Source organism: Phocoena sinus, chromosome 19 (genome assembly GCF_008692025.1).
Source record: "Phocoena sinus isolate mPhoSin1 chromosome 19, mPhoSin1.pri, whole genome shotgun sequence".
Lineage (NCBI taxonomy): Eukaryota > Metazoa > Chordata > Mammalia > Artiodactyla > Phocoenidae > Phocoena > Phocoena sinus.
Window position 1 is genome coordinate 30,448,984 of NC_045781.1, and position 21,512 is coordinate 30,470,495.

General features: G+C 51.2%; 2 protein-coding genes across 2 annotated transcripts in view; one reads left to right on the forward strand and one right to left on the reverse strand.

Annotated features, from left to right (window-relative positions):
• AMFR (autocrine motility factor receptor) overlaps positions 1–17,354 on the forward strand; it is a 46,794-nt gene extending 29,440 nt beyond the window's left edge. Inside the window, exons 11-16 of the mRNA XM_032613497.1 lie at positions 4,783–4,917; positions 6,592–6,675; positions 9,875–10,059; positions 10,831–14,395; positions 15,245–15,409; positions 15,949–17,354. Of these exons, the coding sequence (XP_032469388.1) occupies positions 4,783–4,917; positions 6,592–6,675; positions 9,875–10,059; positions 10,831–10,978 (552 nt within the window). The 3' untranslated portion in view covers positions 10,979–14,395; positions 15,245–15,409; positions 15,949–17,354. The remainder of the gene's footprint in view (positions 1–4,782; positions 4,918–6,591; positions 6,676–9,874; positions 10,060–10,830; positions 14,396–15,244; positions 15,410–15,948) is intronic.
• On the reverse strand, positions 12,150–20,995 carry LOC116744148 (guanine nucleotide-binding protein G(o) subunit alpha-like). The gene is made up of 2 exons (XM_032613510.1): positions 20,529–20,995; positions 12,150–17,416 (listed from the first exon to the last, which is right to left on the reverse strand). Exons 1-2 carry the CDS (start codon positions 20,674–20,676, stop codon positions 17,229–17,231), a joined length of 336 nt encoding a protein of 111 aa, XP_032469401.1. The 5' UTR covers positions 20,677–20,995; the 3' UTR covers positions 12,150–17,228.
• Between the last annotated feature and the right edge of the window lie 517 nt (positions 20,996–21,512).

Here is a 21,512-nt window from a genome sequence, read left to right on the forward strand (position 1 = left end):
CTGAGACATGAAGGCTGAGAAGAGAAGGAGGCACATCGGGGGAAGGAGGCAGTGGAAACAGTAGGTACAAAGGCCATGAGGTGAGAATGTTCTGAAAACAGAGAGGTGATTGTGGTTGGAGCCTGCAAGTCGGAACCAAGATTGTGACATAAATTGAGGTTGCAGAGCCCGGTCATGCAGGGATTTGTAGGCTACAATCCAGTTTAGATACTGTAATGAAAGTATGAGAAGGCCATTCAGGGCTTTTTTTCCCTCCCCCAGGGGACTGACAGGACAGTTAATAGAGAATAATTTACTTCTGAGAGAATGAATTTTAGAGGGGCAAAAATGGAACCAGTGAGACCAGTTAGGAGACTGTTGCAGTAGTTCAGGCAAAAAAAAAAGATGGTGGCTTGGACCAGGGCATTGGAAATAAAGATGAAAAGAAGTGGAGGGTTTCAGATGCCTTTCGAAGATGAACTGATGGACTTGACAGTGCTTTGATTTGGATGTGGGGCAGTGGGGTGAGGGGAGTGCTGGTTTTCAGTCAGGCAGCTGAGCAGTGGTATCATGTATGAGATGGGCAGGACGGGAGGAGGAACAGATGAAGGACAGGGACTCAGCCTTCTGTTTGGCTGGGGAAGTTGGGGTGTCTATGAGACATCCAAGTAGAGATGTCATGTAGACAGTTCTGGACACTCAGGAAAGAGATCCAGCTGGAGAGAGACATTTGGGAGCTTTAGCTGTAGGGGACTGGATCTCTTCGAGGGAAAGAAGGTAGCTCAGAAGGAGAAGAGGGCTCAGGACTGAGGTCTGGCTGAATGGGAGGAGCCGTGGCAGCGATTGAGAAGGAGGGAAACCAGGAGAAGCGTCAAGTCAACCATGTGGGAATTCTTAGAAGATGAGGTCAGAGAAGTGCATGTTGGGTTTGGCAGAGTGGAGGTGGTTCATCAGCTGGAGAGGAGCAAGCAGTTTCCATTGCTCGAGGTGCTGAGTACTAGATTGTTGGATTGGAAAATGAGTGGGAGCTGAAGACACCCAGTAGCTGGCAGTGTGTTATAAGAGGGAGTGGAGAAGTAAGGAGGTGGCTTGATAGGGGTGTGCCGTCAGAGGAATTTGTTAACATGTTTTTTTAAAGATTTTTGGAGCAGGCCACTTATCCACAAATTTCAAAACCTGTAGAGAGTATCCAATGAAGTCTTTTCCTCCATCCGCCCAGACACTCTCCTCTCTTGCAATAACAACTTCAATTAGTTTCTTCTGTGTTGTGCTTTTCCAGAATGTTTACATACGCATATAAGCAAATGCTAAGTATGTATTCTTTTTCTTTTCCCCACGGGTCTTCTTTTTTTCTTTTTGAAAGTGTGATAAAATACACGTACCGCAAAATTTATGATCTTAACCATTTTTAAGTGTACAGTTCAGTGGTATTAAGTATATTCATATTCTTGTGCAGCTATCAGCCACAATCCATCTCCAGAATTCTTTTCATCTTGCAAAACTGAAGCCCTATACCCAGTAAACAGTAACTCCCCGTCCCCTCCTCCCTAGCCCCTGGCAGCCACCATTCTCCTTTCTTTCTCTGTGGATTTGACTACTTTAGGTACCTCATATAAGCAGAATCATATGGTATTTATCTTTTTGTGACTGGCTTATTTTACTGAGCTTAATGTCCTCAGGGTTCAACTATGTTGTAGCATGTGTCCGAATTTCCTTTCCTTCCTTCTTAAGGCTGGATAATATCCCATTGTATGTATAAACCACATTTTGCTTATCCGTTTATCTGTTGGTGGACATTTGGGTTGCTTCCATGTTTTAGCTATCGTGAGTAATGGCACTATGAACATGGGTGTACACATATCTCCTGGAGACCCTGCTTTCAGTTCTTTTGAGTACCCAAGAGTCTTCTTAAAAAGATTCTAAAACATGCTTGGTGTGCGAATAGGAATGATCACTGGAGGGGGAGAGATTGATGGTACAGAACAAACAGAAAAGTTAACTGAAGGCAAAGACCTGAGGGGGAGGGTGGGCTTGGGAGCCGGAGCCAGGAGAGGAGCATTCTCACCTTTGTTGGGAGGCGGGATGGACGTAGCTACAGGCGTGTCGTTTTGAGATACGGTTTAAAAAGAAGGCATGGCTCATAATAACCATTTAGGTAGAAGCAGCCTAAGTGTCCATCAGAGATGAATAGATTATGAAAATGCTCTGTCCACACAGTGGAATATTATTCAGCCTGAAAAAGAAGAACTTTGAGGATACTATGCTAAGTGAAATAAGCTAGTCACAAAAAGACAAATACTGTGTGATTCCACTTACATGGGCCATCTAAATTACTCAGACTCTTAGAAAGCAGAATGGTGGTTGCCTGGGGCTGGGGGAGGGGGAGGGGGGGTCGCTGTTCAGTGGGGGTAGAGTTTCGGTTTTGCAAGATGAAAGCGTTCTGGAGACCTGTTGCACAGCAGTGTGTGTATAGTTAACATTGCTGTACACTGAAAAATGGTTAAGATGGGCAATTTTATGTTATATGATCTTGACCATTAAAAAAAAAAAAAAAAAGACCTGGCTTCTCGCGGGCTTCTGCTTCGTCAGTGAAGCACTCAGCCAGGTCATCAGCAGAGAGTGAGAGTGACGTAGTGAGGGCGGATGGACTGGGAGTGCGCAGCCCTGCGTGGACGACGACTGGCTCGGGGCAGGCTCTGCGTCGGTACTTCAGGGTCGGGCAGCTGTTGAAGCTCTTCAGGTGGATCACCTCACCTGCCCCCTTAAAAAAATCAGAATTCATGGACATGTAACCCTTCCAGGAACGAGAATTACCTTCTTGGAGTTGGTGTGTTTAGAATTCTCAGGCAGGCCCTGGTGTTCTTCCTCCCGTTGCATGGTGGATTGGGATAGCCTATTTTTAGCACAACTAATTTACTGTCACAATACTTTTTTTTTTTTTTTTTTTGCGGTACGCGGGCCTCTCACTGTTGTGGCCTCTCCCGTCGCGGAGCACAGGCTCCGGACGCGCAGGCTCAGCGGCCATGGCTCATGGGCGCAGCCACTCCGCGGCAGGTGGGATCCTCCCGGACCGGGGCACGAACCCGTGTCCCCTGCATCGGCAGGCGGACTCTCAACCACTGCGCCACCAGGGAAGCCCCGTCACAATACATTTTTTATAAAAGTCTAATATATAACTTGCTGGATTTTCTGGAAGAAAAGCTTTGGCCCAGTGAACTGAATCTTGGACTTATTTTACTTGGGAAATGAGTATCTGATTATTCAGGTTGTTTTGGACTCTTGCCCAGTTAGCTTTGACTTGACCTGGGTTTTTAAAAATGATCAACTCACCTTCACAGAAACAAAGAGGGGATCCCAGGTCCATGGAGCTCCGGGTCCTTCTGTCCTACACACTTCTCTTGTCCTCCCTGCCCCAACGATGACCCAAAGCGAAGCTTTGCACAGGTTTCCCCCTGGTCTTTTCTCTCTAGGTCTGACACTGGGACACGTTCCTCTTTTTCTACGTGACAACATATTCCTTGGGAGCCACTATCCCAACAGTTGACTTTATTGTGCCCCCAAAGGAATTATATGTTTCCTTGTCATTTTTTCTTTTGATCATTGGGACTTTTCCACAAATAAAACCTTGAACATAAGCATTTGCAAATAAATATACACGTATGAGAAAAAAGTCTGGAGCTGCTCGGATGAACGTACCGGTGGTGGTGCGCCGAGATCTCTGCCTGCTCCCCTCTGTACATGCACCCACCGTAGAGTTCTGATGGCCTCCGAGACGTTTCTAGAGTACAGTTTGAAAACTGCAGCTGCAGAGCAACATTAGCAATTACATTTATTTTTTTATTTTTTACTTTTATTTATTTATTTAATTTATTTGGCTGCATCGGGTCTTAGTTGCAGCATGCAGGATCTTCGCTGTGGCGCATGGCCTTCTCTAGTTGTGGCGTGTGGTCTGCAGAGCGCACCGGTTCAGTAGCTGCAGCATGCAGGCTCTCTGGTTGTGGCACGACTAGGGATCGAACCTGCGTCCCCTGCATTGGAAGGCAGACTCTTAACCACTGGATCACCAGGGAAGTCCCAGCAATTACATTTTTTGTAGTCTTTTTTTTTTTTTAAGTTGAAGTAAAATTTATATATAGTAAACTCACCTTTTTTAGTATCCATCTCTGAGTTTTGTCAAACTCATTCAGTCATGTGACCACCACAATTATCAAAATATAGGACAGTTCCTTTCCGCCTCCCCCCAGATTCCATTATGCCCCTTTGTAATCACTTCTTCTCCCACCCCCAGCCTGTAGCAACCACTTATCAGTTTTCTGTCTCTATAATTTTGCTTACTCTAGAATGTCATATAAATGGAATCATAGGGTACATAGCCTTTTGAGTTGAGCTTCTTTCACTTAATGCATTTGAATTTCACCAATGTAGTGTATATCAGAAGTTTGTTCCTTTTAGGAATTAAATCTTTAAGCAGAACACGTTTATATACCTGAATTTTACTGAGCTTTAAAATGAATGCTTTTTAAAACTGGAATATTCGAGTTCAGCCTGTCTCGGGCTTCAGTGGATTTCAGGGCTTTTTTATTTGAAGTTGATGTTGTCCCCAAGTTTTCTGTTTGGCATTCTGGAAAAATACTAAAAAAACCTGCAGTTTGACGGTGATCTGTGGCATAGAGGTGGCCCCTTACTTGTGTTTTCAAGGCAGGTCACCAAGTTCAGTGCCCAGAGGCTGCCTTACCCCATGACCTCAGTGAGTTAACTGTTGAGAGTGAACATTTCATGGCTTCTTTGTTTGTATTCCTATAGGCTCATCAGATTCAAGAGATGTTTCCCCAAGTTCCATACCACCTAGTACTGCAGGACCTCCAGCTGACACGCTCAGTTGAAATAACAACAGACAACATTTTAGAAGGACGGATTCAAGTACCTTTTCCCACACAGGTAAACTGAGGTTTCAGACGTGACAAATGAATTCTGTCTTCACAAAGGTTTAATCTTCTAGATTAACGTTCTAGTTACTTAACAGCTGAATATCATTTATGATTTGATGAAGGGTTTCTGTGAATTCCCTAATTTCCAGATTATGACTGAGAACAGACCCATCCAAGAGGCTTGGATTAAGACAAGGACAAAACTATTTGCCTAATTTTTTGTGCAGATATACACCCCAAACCAGCCTGCCCTTGCCAGTCCAGGAGGTCCTAGCATCGGTTCCTTTTGGACAAGGATTGGCGGTCTTTCCCTATAAAGGACAGATTGAAATATTTTAGGCCTTGCAAGCCATGCATTATCTGTTGTAACTTCTCAATTCCTGCTGTAGCACTGAAGGAGCCATGGACAATATGTAAATGAGTGTGCATGACTGTGTTCCAGTAAAACTTTGTTTACAAAAACTGTTGGAGTGCTTGGCCCACAGGCTATAGTTTGCTAACCCCGGCTGTAGAAGGTATCGCCCTCTGTCCCTGGCTTTGCACATTGGTATGGCTTTCCATTGGGTATAATTCCTATCTGTGAGGCTTATATTTTTGACTTTTTCTTTTTTTAAAAGATCCTATTTCCTGGCCCATCATGTAACCTCTTTGATGGGTACAAAAGTATTGACATTTTAAAGAAAGCTTTCTGGCAGGACCAAAGGATATATGTGATTAGGGAATCATATACCAAGAAATTACTCAACTTAGGTATGCAAAAACATGGAAATCTGTTAGTAAAATCTTCAAGCGTGAGAATCTTGGAAGAGGGAATGAGCCTCAACTTGGGAGTCAAAGGGGCTGAGGTATTAGAGGTGGCTCAATGGTCCTTACCTGTTTGACCTGGCTGTGACTTTGGGTTTCCCCAGGAGCAGACCCTGAGACAGGGATCCAGTTGCCAGTAGTTAATTTGGGAGGTGTTCCAGGAAACATGGGAAGTATTCCAGGAAACACAGGCAGTAGGTGGGGCTCTGAAGTGGATAGAGGGTTTGTTATCCAGCAGTTACCATCGTGGGCAGCTAGTGCTTGAGCCCACTGGAGGTCTCTGGGGTCCAGTGTAGAATGCATTGTTCCTCCTGAGGGGGGAGGAGCCAGGGTGCTTATACACTAGTTCCCATCAGTTGTTGGTTGAGGGCTGCCTCCAGCGGGGGGGGGCCAGGTTCTTTCACACAGCCGCAGTGTGTCCTTGGGTGATGCAGTACAGAAACTGGGCAGCCAGCATGCAGCGGGCAGACCTTCAGGGACAGGCGCAGGGTCCCGAGGTGTCTGCAGCATGGGCCGGGATCTCAGCCTGGATGAAAGTGAGGACAGCAGGCCCTAGTTCACAGGATGTTAAGGAGGTAAATGCGATGGTGGTGTCAGGGCTCTTCCCAAGCATCCTGTCGGTGTTGTAACTGCTGTTGTCGTGCAGCTACTGCTACTGGAAGGGAAATTAAACGTGGGCCCACTGACGACTCTCAGATTCAGGCCTCAGGCTCCTTTGCTGTGTCTTTAAGCTCAGTAACACTCAAGTTTTCGATGCTGGGGGATTTGCTGAACTCAGATGGTTGGGGTCGTAGCTCCCCCATGCTCCAGGGCCCCCCCCGTACCCGTTCGCCGAGCTCAGAACGGCTCTGCACCGTCAGTGCTGCTGTCTCTCTTTCAGCGGTCAGAGAGTATTAGGCCTGCATTGAACGGTCCTATGGAGAGGCCAAACGGCGAGCAGGAGGACGGAGAAGCTTCCACCCAGGTAAGGCCTGCATACTAGAGAGAGCGCGTCTGGGATGGGGAGCAGCGGGGGACCTGGCGGGGGTCTGCACCCTGCCTCTGACGTTTGTACGGCTGAGGGCGAGAGTAGGGCGGAGGCCGTATGCCAGCGTCGTCTCAGTGTCCAAGGGTAACAGACCTTGCTGTGCCTGGGCGTGGCCTGCAGCCCCCTCCCTGGGGACTGGCCTCAGGACCTGGAGGAGAAAAGAGTCATGCTCTGCCGGGCTGGCCCTGCTGCTGTGGGCTTGAGTGGCGGCACTAGGCAGGGCGGCGTGAGGCTGGGCCCAGGACCCAGGGTGACTGCGCTGGGCTCCGCTCTCTAGGGCCGAAATCCTCAGCTTATTCTCCCCCCACGCCTCGCTTGTCCACCTCAGCATTTGCAGGGACTTCATGCATTTCACAAAAACGAGACCCCTGGGGTGGGGGGAAGTGTGGTTCTCCTGGGAACCAGGTTTGCCTAGATAGCCACGCTGGGTGACCCGGGGTAGCTGCGTGCACCCAGAGGGAGCTCCCGGGTCTGGCTTCCAGGGCAGAGGTGCCTCAGCCCCATCCCATGCTCTGCCCCACGCAGCCTGGGGTTCCGGTTCGTGTCCCTTTTCTGGAATTCCCATTTGCTTATTCAATTACCGTGCTTTCCAGAAGTTTTCTTAAGAGACTGAAGAAGCCCCAGGCAGCCCTATTTTTGTGTTTCCTTGTTGGTGTGACACGTGGGGCTTCCCACACAGGAGCTGGGGCCTGAGGATGGCACCGCCTTCTCTGCCAGCGTTGGTCAGGGCTCTGCTGGAAGCAGCTGCTTTCACTGACGAGTGACATGCAGGCTGCTTTCATCTCACGTGCCTTTCCCTGCAAATAGGAAACAGTAAAAACTCCTAAGAATTCTTCAGATCTGTTGCTGAGTTAAAATTTTTGTATCCAAATCTGTAATTGGGTCGTGCAGCATTTGTAAAATGGCATCTGGCTTCTGAAGAAGGGGCTCATTGTGTTTCCAGTTTTCTTAGCTGGCTTAGCTCAGATTTGGATACTAGGCTGGCTTGGGGGCCTTGTGGGTACAGCACGTTCGATTTCTGTCTTGATTCCTCATCTCTATTTTTAGAGTGAGCATGAAGGTTTCTGAATTTATTTTAACATAGTGGAAGGAAAGCACTTGCTTCACAAAGAAGCTTGCTATATAACACTTTTGGCCATTCTCAGGAAATAAAAAGTTCTTGGATAACAGTTAATAAACAGTTTATCCCAGTCATCAGATCAGATCTGCCTGTTGCTTAATTTGGGGTCTCCCCTCTGCCCAAGCTCAGGCCTACGTGAATCAGGCTTTGAGGGTGGCCTTCCATTCCCTTCCTTCCACCTCCACCTCCACCTCCACTCACCAGCTCTTCTTTCTAACTTCCTTCGGATTCAGGGTTAAGATGGGCCATGTGACCCCAGCGTGTGTGTGTGTGTGTGTGTGTGTACGCATGTGCACATCTGTATATATATGTGTTACAGCTGTTATTGTAGAGTTCTCCCTGTCCTGTCTAGCACCAGAAGCCTCGACTATACTTAGTTTGAACTTGGGCTGGCTTTTTATGACCACCCCTTCCTTCATGAGGCTCCCTTCACCCCTCCCAGTGGTCCTCTTGGGCAAAGTCAATTTCAACAGCCTCAGGCTGGTTCTTCCGCAGGACCTATGTCCCCTCCCCCAGGACACACACAGCAGTGCCTTACAGTCAGTGGAAGTTGAACTGGCTCCCAGCAAAGCGTTTTTAAAATCTGCTACAAGCCAGTTTCTTCCTCTTAGATTTCTCAGGTGTGTGTTAGTCACCACCAGTCTGTGTGTCCCCCAAACTCTAGGGCACATGAGTCAGGCCACATGGTTCTCTTTTTTTTAATTATTATTATTTTTAAAATTTTTAAATTTTTTGGCTTTTGGGTCTTCGTTGCTGAGCGCGGCGTTCTCTAGTTGCGGCGAGCGGAGGCTACTCTTCGTTGTGGTGCACGGGTTTCTCATTGCGGTGGCTTCTCTTGTTGCGGAGCATGGGCTCTAGGCACGCAGGCTTCAGTAGTTGTGGCGCACAGGCTCAGTAGTTGTGGCGCACGGGCTTAGTTGTTCTGTGACATGTGGGATCTTAGTTCCCAGACCAGGACTCAAACCCGTGTCCCCTGCATTGGCAGGCGGGTTCTTAACCACTGCGCCACCAGGAAAGTCCCCACATGGTTCTCTTGAAGTCCCTCACTCGCTTGCCTGAGGGCAAGGAGAGGTGGCGAGTTGGGGTGAGAGAAAAGCGCACACACCAGGAACTCTTAAAAATAGCCTCTCAGCCTCTTCCTCCTCAACTCTGCTTGTCGCCTGGAGGTGGGTGCTGGGCTGACGCTGGCCGGCCTGGGTCTGGGCCTGAGTCTGGGAGCATGAGCAGTAGATGGCCAGGCAGCTGCCTGAGCCTTTGGGGGCTCCTGGGCATCGTGTTGGCCTTCACAGCTGCAGCCAGGACAGAGGCAGTCCCATTATTACATCCTGCTACGCGAGGAGCCACATGATATTATAGCGGTTTTAACAAAGATACTTAGAATTTACTTTTTTTTTTTTTTTTTGCCGTACGCGGGCCTCTCACTGTCGTGGCCTCTCCCGTTGCGGAGCACAGGCTCCGGACGCGCAGGCTCGGCGGCCATGGCTCACGGGCCCAGCCACTCCGCGGCATGTGGGATCCTCCTGGAGCGGGGCACGAACCCGCATCCCCTGCATCGGCAGGCAGACTCTCAAACACTGCGCCACCAGGGAAGCCCAGAATTTACCATTTTTTATCTGCCTAACTGTTCTCAGAGTCAAGTGAGGGTATAAAATTTGTGCAGTATATGTGATAAGACTTGTTTAAATTTTAGAGCAATAAGTAGCATTGAACAGAAAATTCCCAGAATGCAAATAAGCAGTTAACTTTGTTATCTTCTGAGAGTACAGTTTCGAGGTGCTTCTGTTTTCATACTGGTAATCGTCCACTTATTCCGTGATGTTGAACATGCCATGTGAGTCAGGTCCTGCCCTTCAGGAGCCCATGTCTGCCGTTACACATGTGCCCGCGGTTCCCTGCCGGGCAGCCCGCCTCCTTTGGGTTCCAGAAGAGCATTATTTGGGGGCACCGGTCAGATAGGGAATCTGCCTGGCAGGGCAGCCCGTGCTCACGGTGGTCCCTTGCTTCCTGCGTGTCCAGACCGAGCGGGTGCCGCTGGACCTCAGTCCTCGGCTGGAGGAGGCACTGGACTTTGGCGAGCTGGAAGCGGAGCCCAGTGAAGGGGAGGACTTTGAGGCCCGGGGGAGCCGCTTCTCCAAGTCCGCTGACGAGAGACAGCGCATGCTGGTGCAGCGCAAGGATGACCTCCTGCAGCAGGCGCGGAGGTGAGCGGGTTCCACAGCCCCCGCCAGGCCTGAAGGCCCTTGTCATGGATGCCAACGCTGAAAACCTATCACCTGTCAGCTAAAACTTCAGGTTTCAAACCTCTGTTGAAAAACCTGAGGATCTGGTAATACTGGGCCCAGGTAGTAACCTCTGGCTGGTGCTGCTGGCGTCTCCTTGTGGACGCTCTCGGCCACCCTTACACGGTTAGCACTTCTGTGCCAGTGTACTCTAGACCCTTTATGTTAATTACTCTAATTCCCTTAACTCTAAGAGGGAGCATGGTAATTATACCCATTAGACAGACTTAAAGCAGAAGAAACTGAGGCCTAGAGAGGCTAACACTGGCCTGATGTCCAGCTCTTGAGTCCTCTGTCTTGGCCACTCTGTGTGCAGCCGGCCTCGAAGTGCCGACCCCCAACCCCAGGCGGGAGCCGCCGGAGCGGGACTGTTCTGTCGCTGCGCAGGTGCTCGTTACTTAAACTCTCGGGGACGGGGCCGGTGTTCTGTTCCCGTGGGTGGTTCTGTGCCCAGCACAGGCCTTGTGAGTGGGGACTTCGCACTGTGTGTGTAAGTGGAGCGGCTGCCTGATGCGGAGAACTTCTGCCCCTCTGTTCAGGGACAGGTGTCTTTTTCACGGGGTGGTGCTGAGTGACAGCTTCATGACGGTGCCGGGAAAGTGGGGGAATTAAAGAAGCACATTGTATGTTTCTCTGTGTGTGCATGTTCCAGAGCTTCCCTGATCCCTCATTCAAGTCCTTTGTTTTTTGTAGGCGTTTCTTGAACAGAAGTTCTGAAGATGACTCAGCCTCGGACAGCTGCCTCCCCTCGGAAGGCACGACCTCTGACCCCATGACCCTGCGTCGAAGGATGCTGGCTGCTGCCGCGGAGCGGAGACTTCAGAAGCAGCAGAGCTCCTAGCGCCTCCTCCCGAGCCGAAGAGGCCTGTCCCCAGCTCTGCCTGCTGAGTGAAGGAGTGGGCTCAGCTGCATTGCGCTGTGTAAAGCACGTGGTCTTAATAGTGTGTGGACAGCTGACAGATTTAATCCTTTTTTGTAATACTTTCTATGTGACATTTCTCTTCCCTTTAGAAACACTGCACATTTTAACTCTAAGCATGATCTCGTGTGCGTTGACTGGACTTCGTAGGGGTGGGGGAGGATCGAGAGGAAGTGGGCAGCCAGAGACCCTGAAGGGGGCCGCTTCCATGACGGCTTTATGCAGAAGTCATAACAAATGCTGGTGTCTTTAGCTCCAAATGTGGCAGGAAGTGGGCGTGGGGGGGTTGGGGGGGGAATCGGGAGGCGCAGGGGGCGGGATCCATAAAAAGCGGTGTGGAGGTGTACAGCCTGAGCCTGACTCCACGCCACTGGGTAATTTATGTTGTCACACTGCTGTTCTTGGTGCGGAGGCATTCAGAATGTCACAGAGGCCAGACCTACGGGCTCCTGGACCCCTGGGCCGGCAGGGCATCTTGGAAGAACAGTGCTTGGTCTGATACCTGCAGCAGAGAGGAGGAAAGCCCAGGGACGTAGCGTGAGGAGGTGATCCATTGCGTCCCAGTACATCCGGGACTAGCTTTCTGAGCCCCCTATCCAAAGCTGGCTTTATTTCCGTTAACACTGGTGCTCCCGCATCTCATGAGTACACGCTGTGTCCTCTCCTCTCTGCATTTCATTACCCCCCACACACACCCCCAGACACGGGGAAGGGGTTAAGCAGCAAGCCTTGGTTCATGAACGTTTTAATTCCTTGTTAAAGTAAATTAGGCAATGCCAGAGGCTGTGGGTTTGGTCCTTGGAGAAAACGTGGGCCTTAAAGATGGGAGAGTAAATTTGGGAGGGCTTTATTGAAGAAATAAAAGACATCTTTTGTATCTTTCTTCCCCGGAGCCCTTCATTTTTGTAACTGTGTTCCTGTTGGTTTAATTAAACATAGAAAGGTAAGATGTTGAGTCCACCTGCCTTGGAGCAGACCCAGGTCTGAACTTTTTCAAATCCTTGACACATTTAACTTGAAGGATTTGAAACACACAATCATAGATTACCTAGTTCAGTTTTATGTCCTACTGGATTGAGTTTTTTTTTTAATGTTTGAAAGCATAGTTTTATGGTAGTCCTTCTGGGAAGAATCCAGTATTATCTAAAATTATTGGCAAAGTTAAATGTATTTTACATAACAAAGTTTTTAGAGTGTTGAGAAGTAACTGAAAATAGAGTGATGTTTAGGCTGAGATAATTTATTTCAATACATCTTTCAAAAGCCTTATCTTGAAATGCTGTTAGTAAATTTCTGTGATTATTTTTCTTTATAAATTGGTTTTGCTGAGAGCATAGCTATTTGTTTTTATTGTAAAACAATAATAATGATAATAAAAAGCAAACTCTCCTAGTGTGTCGTGTGTGGCTGGGAGGTAAGGCAGTTTTTTTCAGAGGTGCGGAAATTAGAACGCGTTTTGATTTTGTGTGTTCCGTTTTGGTTGGAGGGTTTTTTCATCCTTATAATTATATATGTGTGCATGTTGTGCACATTTAAAGATGATACCAATTCCATGTGTTCTTATGTTTCAGATGTGTGAAAAGAGAAAATGTTTTGGAGTCAATTTTAGAGAGTCCTGAGACATTGGAATACAGCAATATGACAGTGATCAAAGTGGAGCCATGCCTTTAAAATGACCTCAAAAGAGAAGTCCTAAATTCACCCTTAGATTTTACACCTGGATAGTAAAGGGTTCTGGGCACTAATTGTATTGTCTCTTGAGTTTGGTCACTTCTTGAGGGCATCTGGGACAGATGCCAAGGGCAAGGGCAGGAGGCTAGACCAGTGTCCCGTTCCATCAGGTGGTCCCCATCCCATGGCCCCTTCACTGCTGGCTGTCTGCAGGAAGGGAGCCTGTCCTCGTGCTCCGCCACGTAGCCCAAAGCAGAAGCCAGGCTGCTGGTTCACGTTTGTAAACTGAGTGTTTGGGCGCTCTGTGAATGGTGGTGGAGGTGCCCTTGCCCTCTCTGGGCTCCCTCACTCCCTCCATTTTCTTTTGGCTCTGCTGACATCTTGGGTTCTCGCTTTGTTTTTTTTCTCCCCCTAATTTTGAGGCTTTTAGGTACTGTAGAGATCGATGGTCCTTGTGGATGTATTTCTTGTGTTGATATAAATCCAGGGTGCCCAGGTGGCCACTTGGACCTGGTTTCCCACTTGAGCTGTGCAGACAGTATGCTTTTTTATCTTTAGCCAGCAGACGTGGTCCTCTCTGGGTGCACCTTTCCTCACTACGGGGAGGAAGCGGAGAGCTCTGTGGAGCAGGGCCTCGCCTGCAGGAGCCGTGGCCCTGCCGCCAAGCTGGTCAGGGAACAATGCCTGCCTGCCCTGAAGGCCCTCCGTCACCTGAATGTCTCCATCTCTCGGCGCCCCTGACTGCACCTTAAGAGTCGCTTGTGGAGTCCCTAGAGACTATGATGCGTAGGCTGTGCCGCCACATGTCTCATCTAATTGAATTGGTCTTTCCCTGCACCCTTTCCCAAGAAAATGCTTCTGGATCCCATTTTAAGGAAGATAAGGCAAAGAAGCTTCCGTTGTTTTTATCTACAAAATTCATATGCAAGAACTGTTATTCTATGGCTCATTGTTTTTAAGAGAAGTTCAGGTACGCCATATGTAGAAGTCACGGCATCCCGCAGCCTTTCGTCTGCATCCCCCCAGACCAGTGTCCTGAAGTCAAGCTGTGGCCAGGAGCGCAGGCTTCCCATCAACAGAGATGCCTGTGAGCCTCCCTCTGCAGATAAGTTGGGGCGAGGGGAGCTGGTGGGAGCAGTGCTGGGGGAGGGGTGGGCCTGGCTGGCTCACCAGCAGGCTTGTCCTGGCTGAGGAGCTCCCGGATCTGTTCTTTGTAACAGGCGGGGACTAGCCTCTTGTTACGCCACGGTCTCTGCAGCAGTAACAACCCCCACTTTCCATCCTCACTAGATTCAAAAGGCCACTGGAATTGCCAAGGAGAGGACTTCCTGGGCTGTTGGTGTGCGGAGGATTACCATTAACTGCCCTTGCCCAGACCCCGCCATCTCCTAGGTGGAGCACTTGACTGCTTGGCTAGTAAGTGATCCATGGACATGATGCAAGGATTTTGATGAGCTGTGTTACCTCCAGGTCTCAGTCTCAACGGATGTGCAGCTAACTGCAGTAGAAACCTGGCAACCCAGTGGAGAGGTAGTGAGACCTGCCACCTGGAGGAATTGAGAACCAGATTCCGTACACCAGGCTGTGCTCAGCTGCTCCGTGTGTGTTCAGCCTGCTGGGGACTTCTGGCATCCAGGTGCAACAGGAGAGGCTTTTAAAGATGTCCAAGTGAGTGCATGTGACCCCTTGGGTACAGAGGGCTGGGGCAATTTGGCCTCATTCTTGGGACCACCCATTCTGCTGTGGTGGAGCAACTGGGTACAGGATCCCGTATTAGCAGGAGATTTGGGATCACCTGCCCTCCCCCCCTTTCCAATGCTCCATTCCATCCTACCCTCGAAAACCAAACCAGCCGAACATGAGGAGATGCCGGAGCTGGGAGGAAGAGGGCACCTGCAGGCCCGAGAGACCCATTCCTCTGCCCGCCCTGCTCCCAGGTGGCTGCACTCAGCTGGCTCCCCTTGATGGCGGGTGTGGGGGGGTGGTGCGGGGGATCCTTATCCGGCACCTACAGCCCTACCCACCAGCCTCCCAGCATCTGTGACCCAGTCAAATCCCTCCTTCCCTTTCCTGTCAGAATGAAGCCCGAGGGCGAGACTCAGGAATACAGACAAACATTCTCTTTATTGAGCTACACATGAATTTTCCATTAGTCAGAGAAGTAGACTGGCAGTGTGTAAGATATCACAGAAACCTCACCGATTGGGAATAGAAAGGCTTAGAAAGACCCGTGGGCTTTTTTTTCCCAAGTTTTTTTTTTTTCTGCATTTTAAATTTTTTGTGTTTTGTCTTTTTGCCTCTTTATCTGAAATGGCTGTGACTGGTCTTCAGCAAATATTAAGTCTTAAAAGTGAAACCGTGAAGGAGTTTGGATACTAGTCAAAGTAGAAATGACATTGGACTGATCATGAGAACTGTGGCTTTCTTGTAAACATTACATTCCATCTTTTTTTTTTTTAATTTTTTTTGTGTTTTTTCCATCTTGTAGTATTTAAAAAGTTTTGTTTTTATCTGCAGCACAAACATCCCCACATGAGAAAGAGCGAACACAGGTTACTGAAACAAAGGAAAAGGTGGAGGGGCGCACACACACAAAGGGAGCATCCATCTGAGAGACGGAGAAGCAAAATGTCAGCGGGAAAAACCACAACCCGGTTCCCAAAGACTATGAAAGCTGATCTGGTATGTAATACATAGTGCTCATCAGGACAAAAATAAAACCAAAATCTAAAACTAAAAAAAAATGATAAAGGTACTCTGTAGAAAGGGAGCTGGGGGGAAACTGTTTCCTATAGGGCTCTATTTATTTATATATATATATATATATATATATATATATATATATATATATATATATATATATATATGTTCCGTATTCTTTTGGGGCAGCTACTGGCCCGTGAGAGCTGTGCTTTTTCTAGGCAAACCTGGAGTGAGCGTGTGGTTGGAGTGGCTCGGGCCTGGGCGGGGGGAGGGCTGTGGACGGTGAGGCTGCGTCTGGAAAGCGTGGCCTGAGCACACTCCCGGGAACCAGCGCCCCGGGTGTGGACAGGCGGCACCTCTGCAGGTAGGATGGGGTGGGCATGGGTGCAGCTGTGGATGTTTATTTCAGAAAGAAAAAAAGATGGATGAGATGCTGAGTTTTCCTTTATCCTTTTCTTTTTTTTTTTTTAAGCTACAAAGCACATGGGAAATGTTCTTCTTTTCCTTTCAAATTCTAGATGTAAAGACTCAACTAAAACCGGATTCTACAGCATTCTACAGAAATACACAGCCGTCAGTCACTCTGGGTTGTAGGTTAGACAGGGGCTTGATACAGAAAGGCTGTGTGTCTTACAAAGGCCAAAAGGTCATGCTACCAGGAGATCAACGTCAACAGCAAAGAGTCCGTGAAGCAGTCTGTAGAGAGAGAGATAAGGGGTCCAGTCTGACCATTTTCCTTGATTTAAAACACCAACCACCCAACCAACCAACCAACCCACCCTCCAACATGTTTAATAATGTTGAGGTGGGGCAAGATGGGGCAGCATCGCAGGGGGATCAGGAATCCAGGGGCAGCCTAGCCCGGGCCTCCTGGGAGGCCTCACCCCTCAGGACCCTGACCCAGCCAGGTCTGCAGATCTGCCCTCCCCTCAGCCACTCCTGCCCCTTCTCCACATCACTCCCCTTCTTTTGCCAGCCCTCTTGGAGGGGTAGCCCTTTTGGAGGGAGGAGCAGCTTCAGCTCTGCAGGTGACCTTGTGCTTTGCACGGCCCGCCCCGCTCAGCTGCTTGCAGAAAGCAGCCAGAGTCTCCCTTCTCTCTGACTCTTGCCTTGTTAACATGAATAAAGAAAACTCACTCAGGAGACAGAGAGTGGATTGGTCAGAGCAGTGATTCTTCTAAATTCTTGAAGTTAACCACCTCTACCACCCAAAAGAGAAGCATCCTTAATTTTTCTGTCGGGAGTATAGGGGCAGGGAGACGTTTGGGATGCTGGCCATTTTTTAAAGGGTTTTGGAATTCGCACAAGAGCAGGACAGAACTGACAGCACACAGCCTCAGCGGGTGGATGCAGAGGAGAAGGCTGGACTAAGGCCAGGCCTTTCCTTGCCCTCTCCCTGCTCGCAGAAATGGGTCTCAGAGTGTAAAATCATGTGGCTGTTCTTAAAAGGATGGACTCCCAAATCAGGACTGCCATCGTGACGTGTGTTTGTGTGTGTGTGTGTGTGTGTGTGTGAGCACGCATGCACGTAAGTGCACGCTCAGGTGCTGTCCCGGGAAAACCTCAATGATCAATGGAATGTTGGTCAGTTCTGTCTGAAGCTCCTTCTAGTACAAACTAAAAAAAAACTTAATATATATTTGTCTGTCTATATATAAGGTTTGTTATGCCTTTTTAAAGTTAATTTACCAACTTGCATTTGTTAGTGGAGTGTGTGTGTGTGTGTGTGTATATGTGTGCAAGCTTTTCTGTGAATGCTGGAATCATTACCAAATAGGTTGCTATACAGGACAAGAGGTCAGTACAAGCCGCAGCCCCGGAGGTTGTTGGCAATGATGATGTCAGTGACGGCGTCGAATACCACCTGGATATTATTCGTGTCTGTGGCACAAGTCATGTGACAATAAATTTCTTTGTTGGGTGAGCGGTTTTTGCTTTCAAATTGTGCTTGGATGTAGGCGGCAGCATCTTCATAGGTGTTGGGGCCTGTAACGAAACAGAGCAGAAGAGGGGGGGAGGCCCTGGTGAGAGGGGGTGGGTGGGCTGGAGATGTGGGCCCTGACCTTCTCCAGGAGGCTGCCTGGGGCCCTTCTCCAAGGTGGAGTCGCATCTTACCCTGAAAACCACATGCAGCTGAGCACTGGCCTGGCTTCTGACTTGCCCAGGTCTTTCCTTCTGTGTTCACACAGGGTCCCCCCCAGGAGCGCTGGGCGGACAGCAGCCACAGGCTGTCCCTTTTGCTTTCTAGATGAGCACACTGACTGAGGCTGGCCAGTCTGCCATTCACAACACTCACCCCTGGTCTAAACCAGTCCTACTGCTTCTGATGCATGAGTTCCCAGCGGGGTGGTGGCCCTGGGTGTGCGGGGGTGGGGGTGGGGGGGCCGCTGCACCTACACTCCTTCCTGGATGCTTCCTCTTAATGAGAAGGGCTGGGACTGTCTCTAAGCCGTCCCCGTTCTTGGGTGAGTGGCCAGGACAGAGGGCATTGGGAACCTCCAGGTGGGCCGTTTAAGGAGCTGGCAGTGTTGTAATGCCAACTGGAGCCCCGCTGCCCCCCCTGCAATTCCTTGAGTGTTCCCTTGATCCTGGCCGGGGTCTGGTGGGGGTATCTGTGCATGATGTAAGGACAGTTTGCCCACCAGCTGCAACCCAAACCCTGTGGCTCTATCCTGTAGTTTTCAATTATCATAAAACGTGGACCAACAGAGAACTGCCTAAAAGCCCATCCAAGTTATGCTGCCCCATTTTCTGCAGTGCCCCTGGGATCTGGCCAATATGGAAATGACACGGTCTTATGCTGAGGGGGTGGGCCATGCCCTCCCCCCACCGCCTGCGCCATCCTCCAGCCATCCTCCAACGGCTGGGTGTGAGCCACGGTGGGGCTGGGGCTTGGGTGCCGGAAGGCGTCTGCAGCCCGCTAAGTGTGAGGGGTCAGGGCTACGGGGTGGGTGGGGACAGGGCGGAGAGCGGCTCTGACAGCCCACGGGGCAGAGCCTCCTCCACGCCACCGTTGGCTGGCCACCAACACAGTGAAGCCATCAAGTTAGTGGCAGCTCGCAGACTAGACACAACCCCACAGTGGACGCCATCAAGGAGCTTCTTGCCCAGAGGGTGCTAAGACGGCACCGACGGAGGTGAAAAGCGCCCAGGAGTAACTCGGGACATCCAGTTCCCGCCTTCTCAGCGTCTGCTCAGTCCGCGCCCTTACATGGCCTGGCGGTCCCGCAGAGCTCCCCGTGGACGTCCAGACAGCCACCTGCACGCCCCAGCCCCTCCAGCCTGTTCTGTCCCCACAAGCCTAGGTACCCCCAGGGGCCACCTCACTGGTGACCATTTGTCATCCAGCGTGTTCTCTGAACTCAAACTGGATCCCTCTGGAGGCCCTGAAGAACGCAAATGTTTCCCAAACTCAGACCGACTTTCCCTGGGTGCATCCAGAGCGCCACACAACACGACAGTGAGACTGACCGCTCCTTGGGCCACATCCCAAATCGGGCTCCAGTGAGGCCAGGTCCCTGGGGACAAGGAAGAGCCCTAGGCTCAGGCCGGCCCCCTGAGGTGGCACTGGCCTGAGAGGGCCTGCTGGAGCTTGCAGACTTCCGAGCCCCATCCGGTCACTGCAACTTTATCTAAAGACTCGAATTGGTCCTGAAGGGCCTCTGCTGAGGCTGGGAGAGATGGCTGCCAAGGGGGCTAACACCCGGCTCCACCCACAGGCAGGGCCCTCCCCTGGCCTGTCCCGTGCCTGCATGGACTCGCTCCACCCCACCCGCAGAGGGCGCCTCCTCCACGGCCAATCCCCCTTGCTTGGTTTCCATCCTCTGGATGGTACGAAGGCAGTGATGGCAGCTATGGTGCAGACCTGGCACCAGGCATCATTCTCTCTGTTCATTCCCCCACCCCCAGCCCCGCAAGCAGTGGGCATCATTATCTGCTGTGGTGCCCGGATGACAAACAAGGCACAGGCGATTAACTTGTCCCAGGTTGCAGAGTCTGGGTCCAGAAGCTGCTTTAGCCTGCCTGACTGCCCGCCTGCCTGCACCATGCTCCTGACTCCTGTCAGCCCCGAGAGCCTGCCCTGTCTCCCTCTCTGCACCCTGGGGAGGGCAGGAAGCTGGCAGATTCACACAGTGGAGACAGGCTGCGCTCAGAACAAGCCATTGCGCCCTCCACACCCAAGGGTGAGGGCAGACCCCCCCTCCCCAGGAGTGGAGGAGGGCGGAGGGGCCAGCATCCATCTCTTCTGGAATCTGGCTGGGTTTGGGGACCCATGTCACCCTGGGAGCTGAGCCTAAGCCCTGATCTTTCACTGGGGCTGTCAGGGAGTGGGTTCCAGACTGAGCCCACCTGTGACACATTCTCTACCGCCACGCCCCAGGGGCCTCTAGAAGCTCCCCAGTCCCCAGAGCGACAAAGGCTGGGCTCCGGCCTCCCGTCAGCGCTGCCCTAGCCTTCAGCAGCAGCCCAGAGCCGGGCCACCCTACACAGCCAGCCTCCATCAGCTGCCAGAGACAGCTTCCCATGGGGGGGCGGGGGGCACACTCCCCTGGAGCCAGAAGGAGAGGAAAAGCCCTGGAGAAGGCAGAAAAGAGGCAAGCGGAGATGGAGAAGGCCTGCAGGAAGTAGGGGTGGTTTGGGGGAAAAGCGCAGGGGCGGAGAAGAGCGGGGAAAGAGCAGGCGGGATGGGGGTGGAGGTGGGGAGAGCAGGCCCCACGGTGTGGGGCGGGGGAACTGCTCTGCTGGCACGAGCCCGGCTACCGAAGCAGGAGCAGAGAAAGCAGGCGGGGCTGAGGCAGCCTGGGGAAGGGATTGAGGGGGTGGGGAGACCAGGGAGGCAGGGGACCAGGACAGAAGAAGAGGGGGAAGCTGTGCGCCTGTCCTGCCTCCTGATCCTGCCACGTCTCTCCGGAGTCGCCTGCTGACAACCCACACGCGTCACGAGGGTCCATTCCCCACCACGCCCAGGGCAGTGCCCTGGGAGGGGCCAGACCTGGTCACTCCCTCGCCTCTTCCTCTACTCTCTGCCAGATGCCTGCAGGGGTGCCCGTGCCCGCAGGGGAGACACAGGTCCCTGGCAGGTCCGCGCGACACCTACCTGTGTACTCAGGAAAGCAGATGGTCAGAGGTGACTTCTTGATCTTCTCACCAAAGAGATCTTTCTTGTTGAGGAAGAGAATGATGGAGGTATCGATGAAGAACTTGTTGTTACAGATGGAGTCGAAGAGCATGAGAGACTCGTGCATGCGGTTCTGCAGCCCCAGGCGGGGAGGGAGAGAGCCAGACAGACAGCGAGAGGGACAGACACGGAGACAGGGAAAGAGAAGACGGAAGTTAGGCTTGAGAGGGAGGAACTGGTCTTACTCGGCAGCTCAGGCAGGGCTCCTGGGCCCCCACGGCTCCTCAGCTCCTCGGAAGGCTGACAGAACGTTCTCGCACAGCATGGAGCTTCGCATTTCCAGTGTTCAAAGCAACCAACACCCCTGTCTCAGGGCTGGTGGCAGAGACTGGACTGGGAGCCAACCCGGGCTCCCTGAGTGAAGCTGAGGACGGGGTGACCGAGCTCTCCAGCCACGGGAAGGTCTCCGTGCGTGTGCGTGCGTGCGTGTGTGTTGGCGGGGGGTGGGGGTTGCTGGACGGGAGCCTGAGAGCCGGGCCTTGGCCCTTCCTGTCCAGACCTGTCCTGTTGGGCCTAACCTGTGGGTTGGGGTGTACTCTGGGAGTGGTGAGGGCCTCTAGGCCCCTCCTGTGGTCTGAGGGGAAGTCACTCCAGGCTCCTGCAGGAGTGCCTGGGGCTCTGGCCGTACCCCCTCGGGCTGGGTCAAACTCAACCACGACTGGTCACGGGAGGAGCTTTAAGCACCGCAGACGCGGAGAACTGCTTTGCGCACAGGAGTTCATTTAGCAAATGAGTGAACACAATGGGCACTCCAAATCAAGCAGGATCCCAGGGGACAGCCCTCTGTCCGGGGCAAGGACGGACTTATCCTACTGTGGGATGCCAGGCACATGAACTTGGGCAGTCTGTTTCTTGGCAGTTTGTTCTCTGTGTACAAACCCATTTCTGCACAGGAAGGTGGCT

What these genes read in the sequence shown, in the direction of transcription:
- LOC116744148 (XM_032613510.1), bottom strand. Translation starts at nt 20,676, where the DNA reads ATGCACGAGTCTCTCATGCTCTTCGACTCCATCTGTAACAACAAGTTC. An exon ending in CTGCTTTCCTGAGTACACAG is followed by an intron (nt 17,417 to 20,528) that starts GTAGGTGTCGCG and finishes GTTTCGTTACAG; the next exon opens with GCCCCAACACCTATGAAGAT.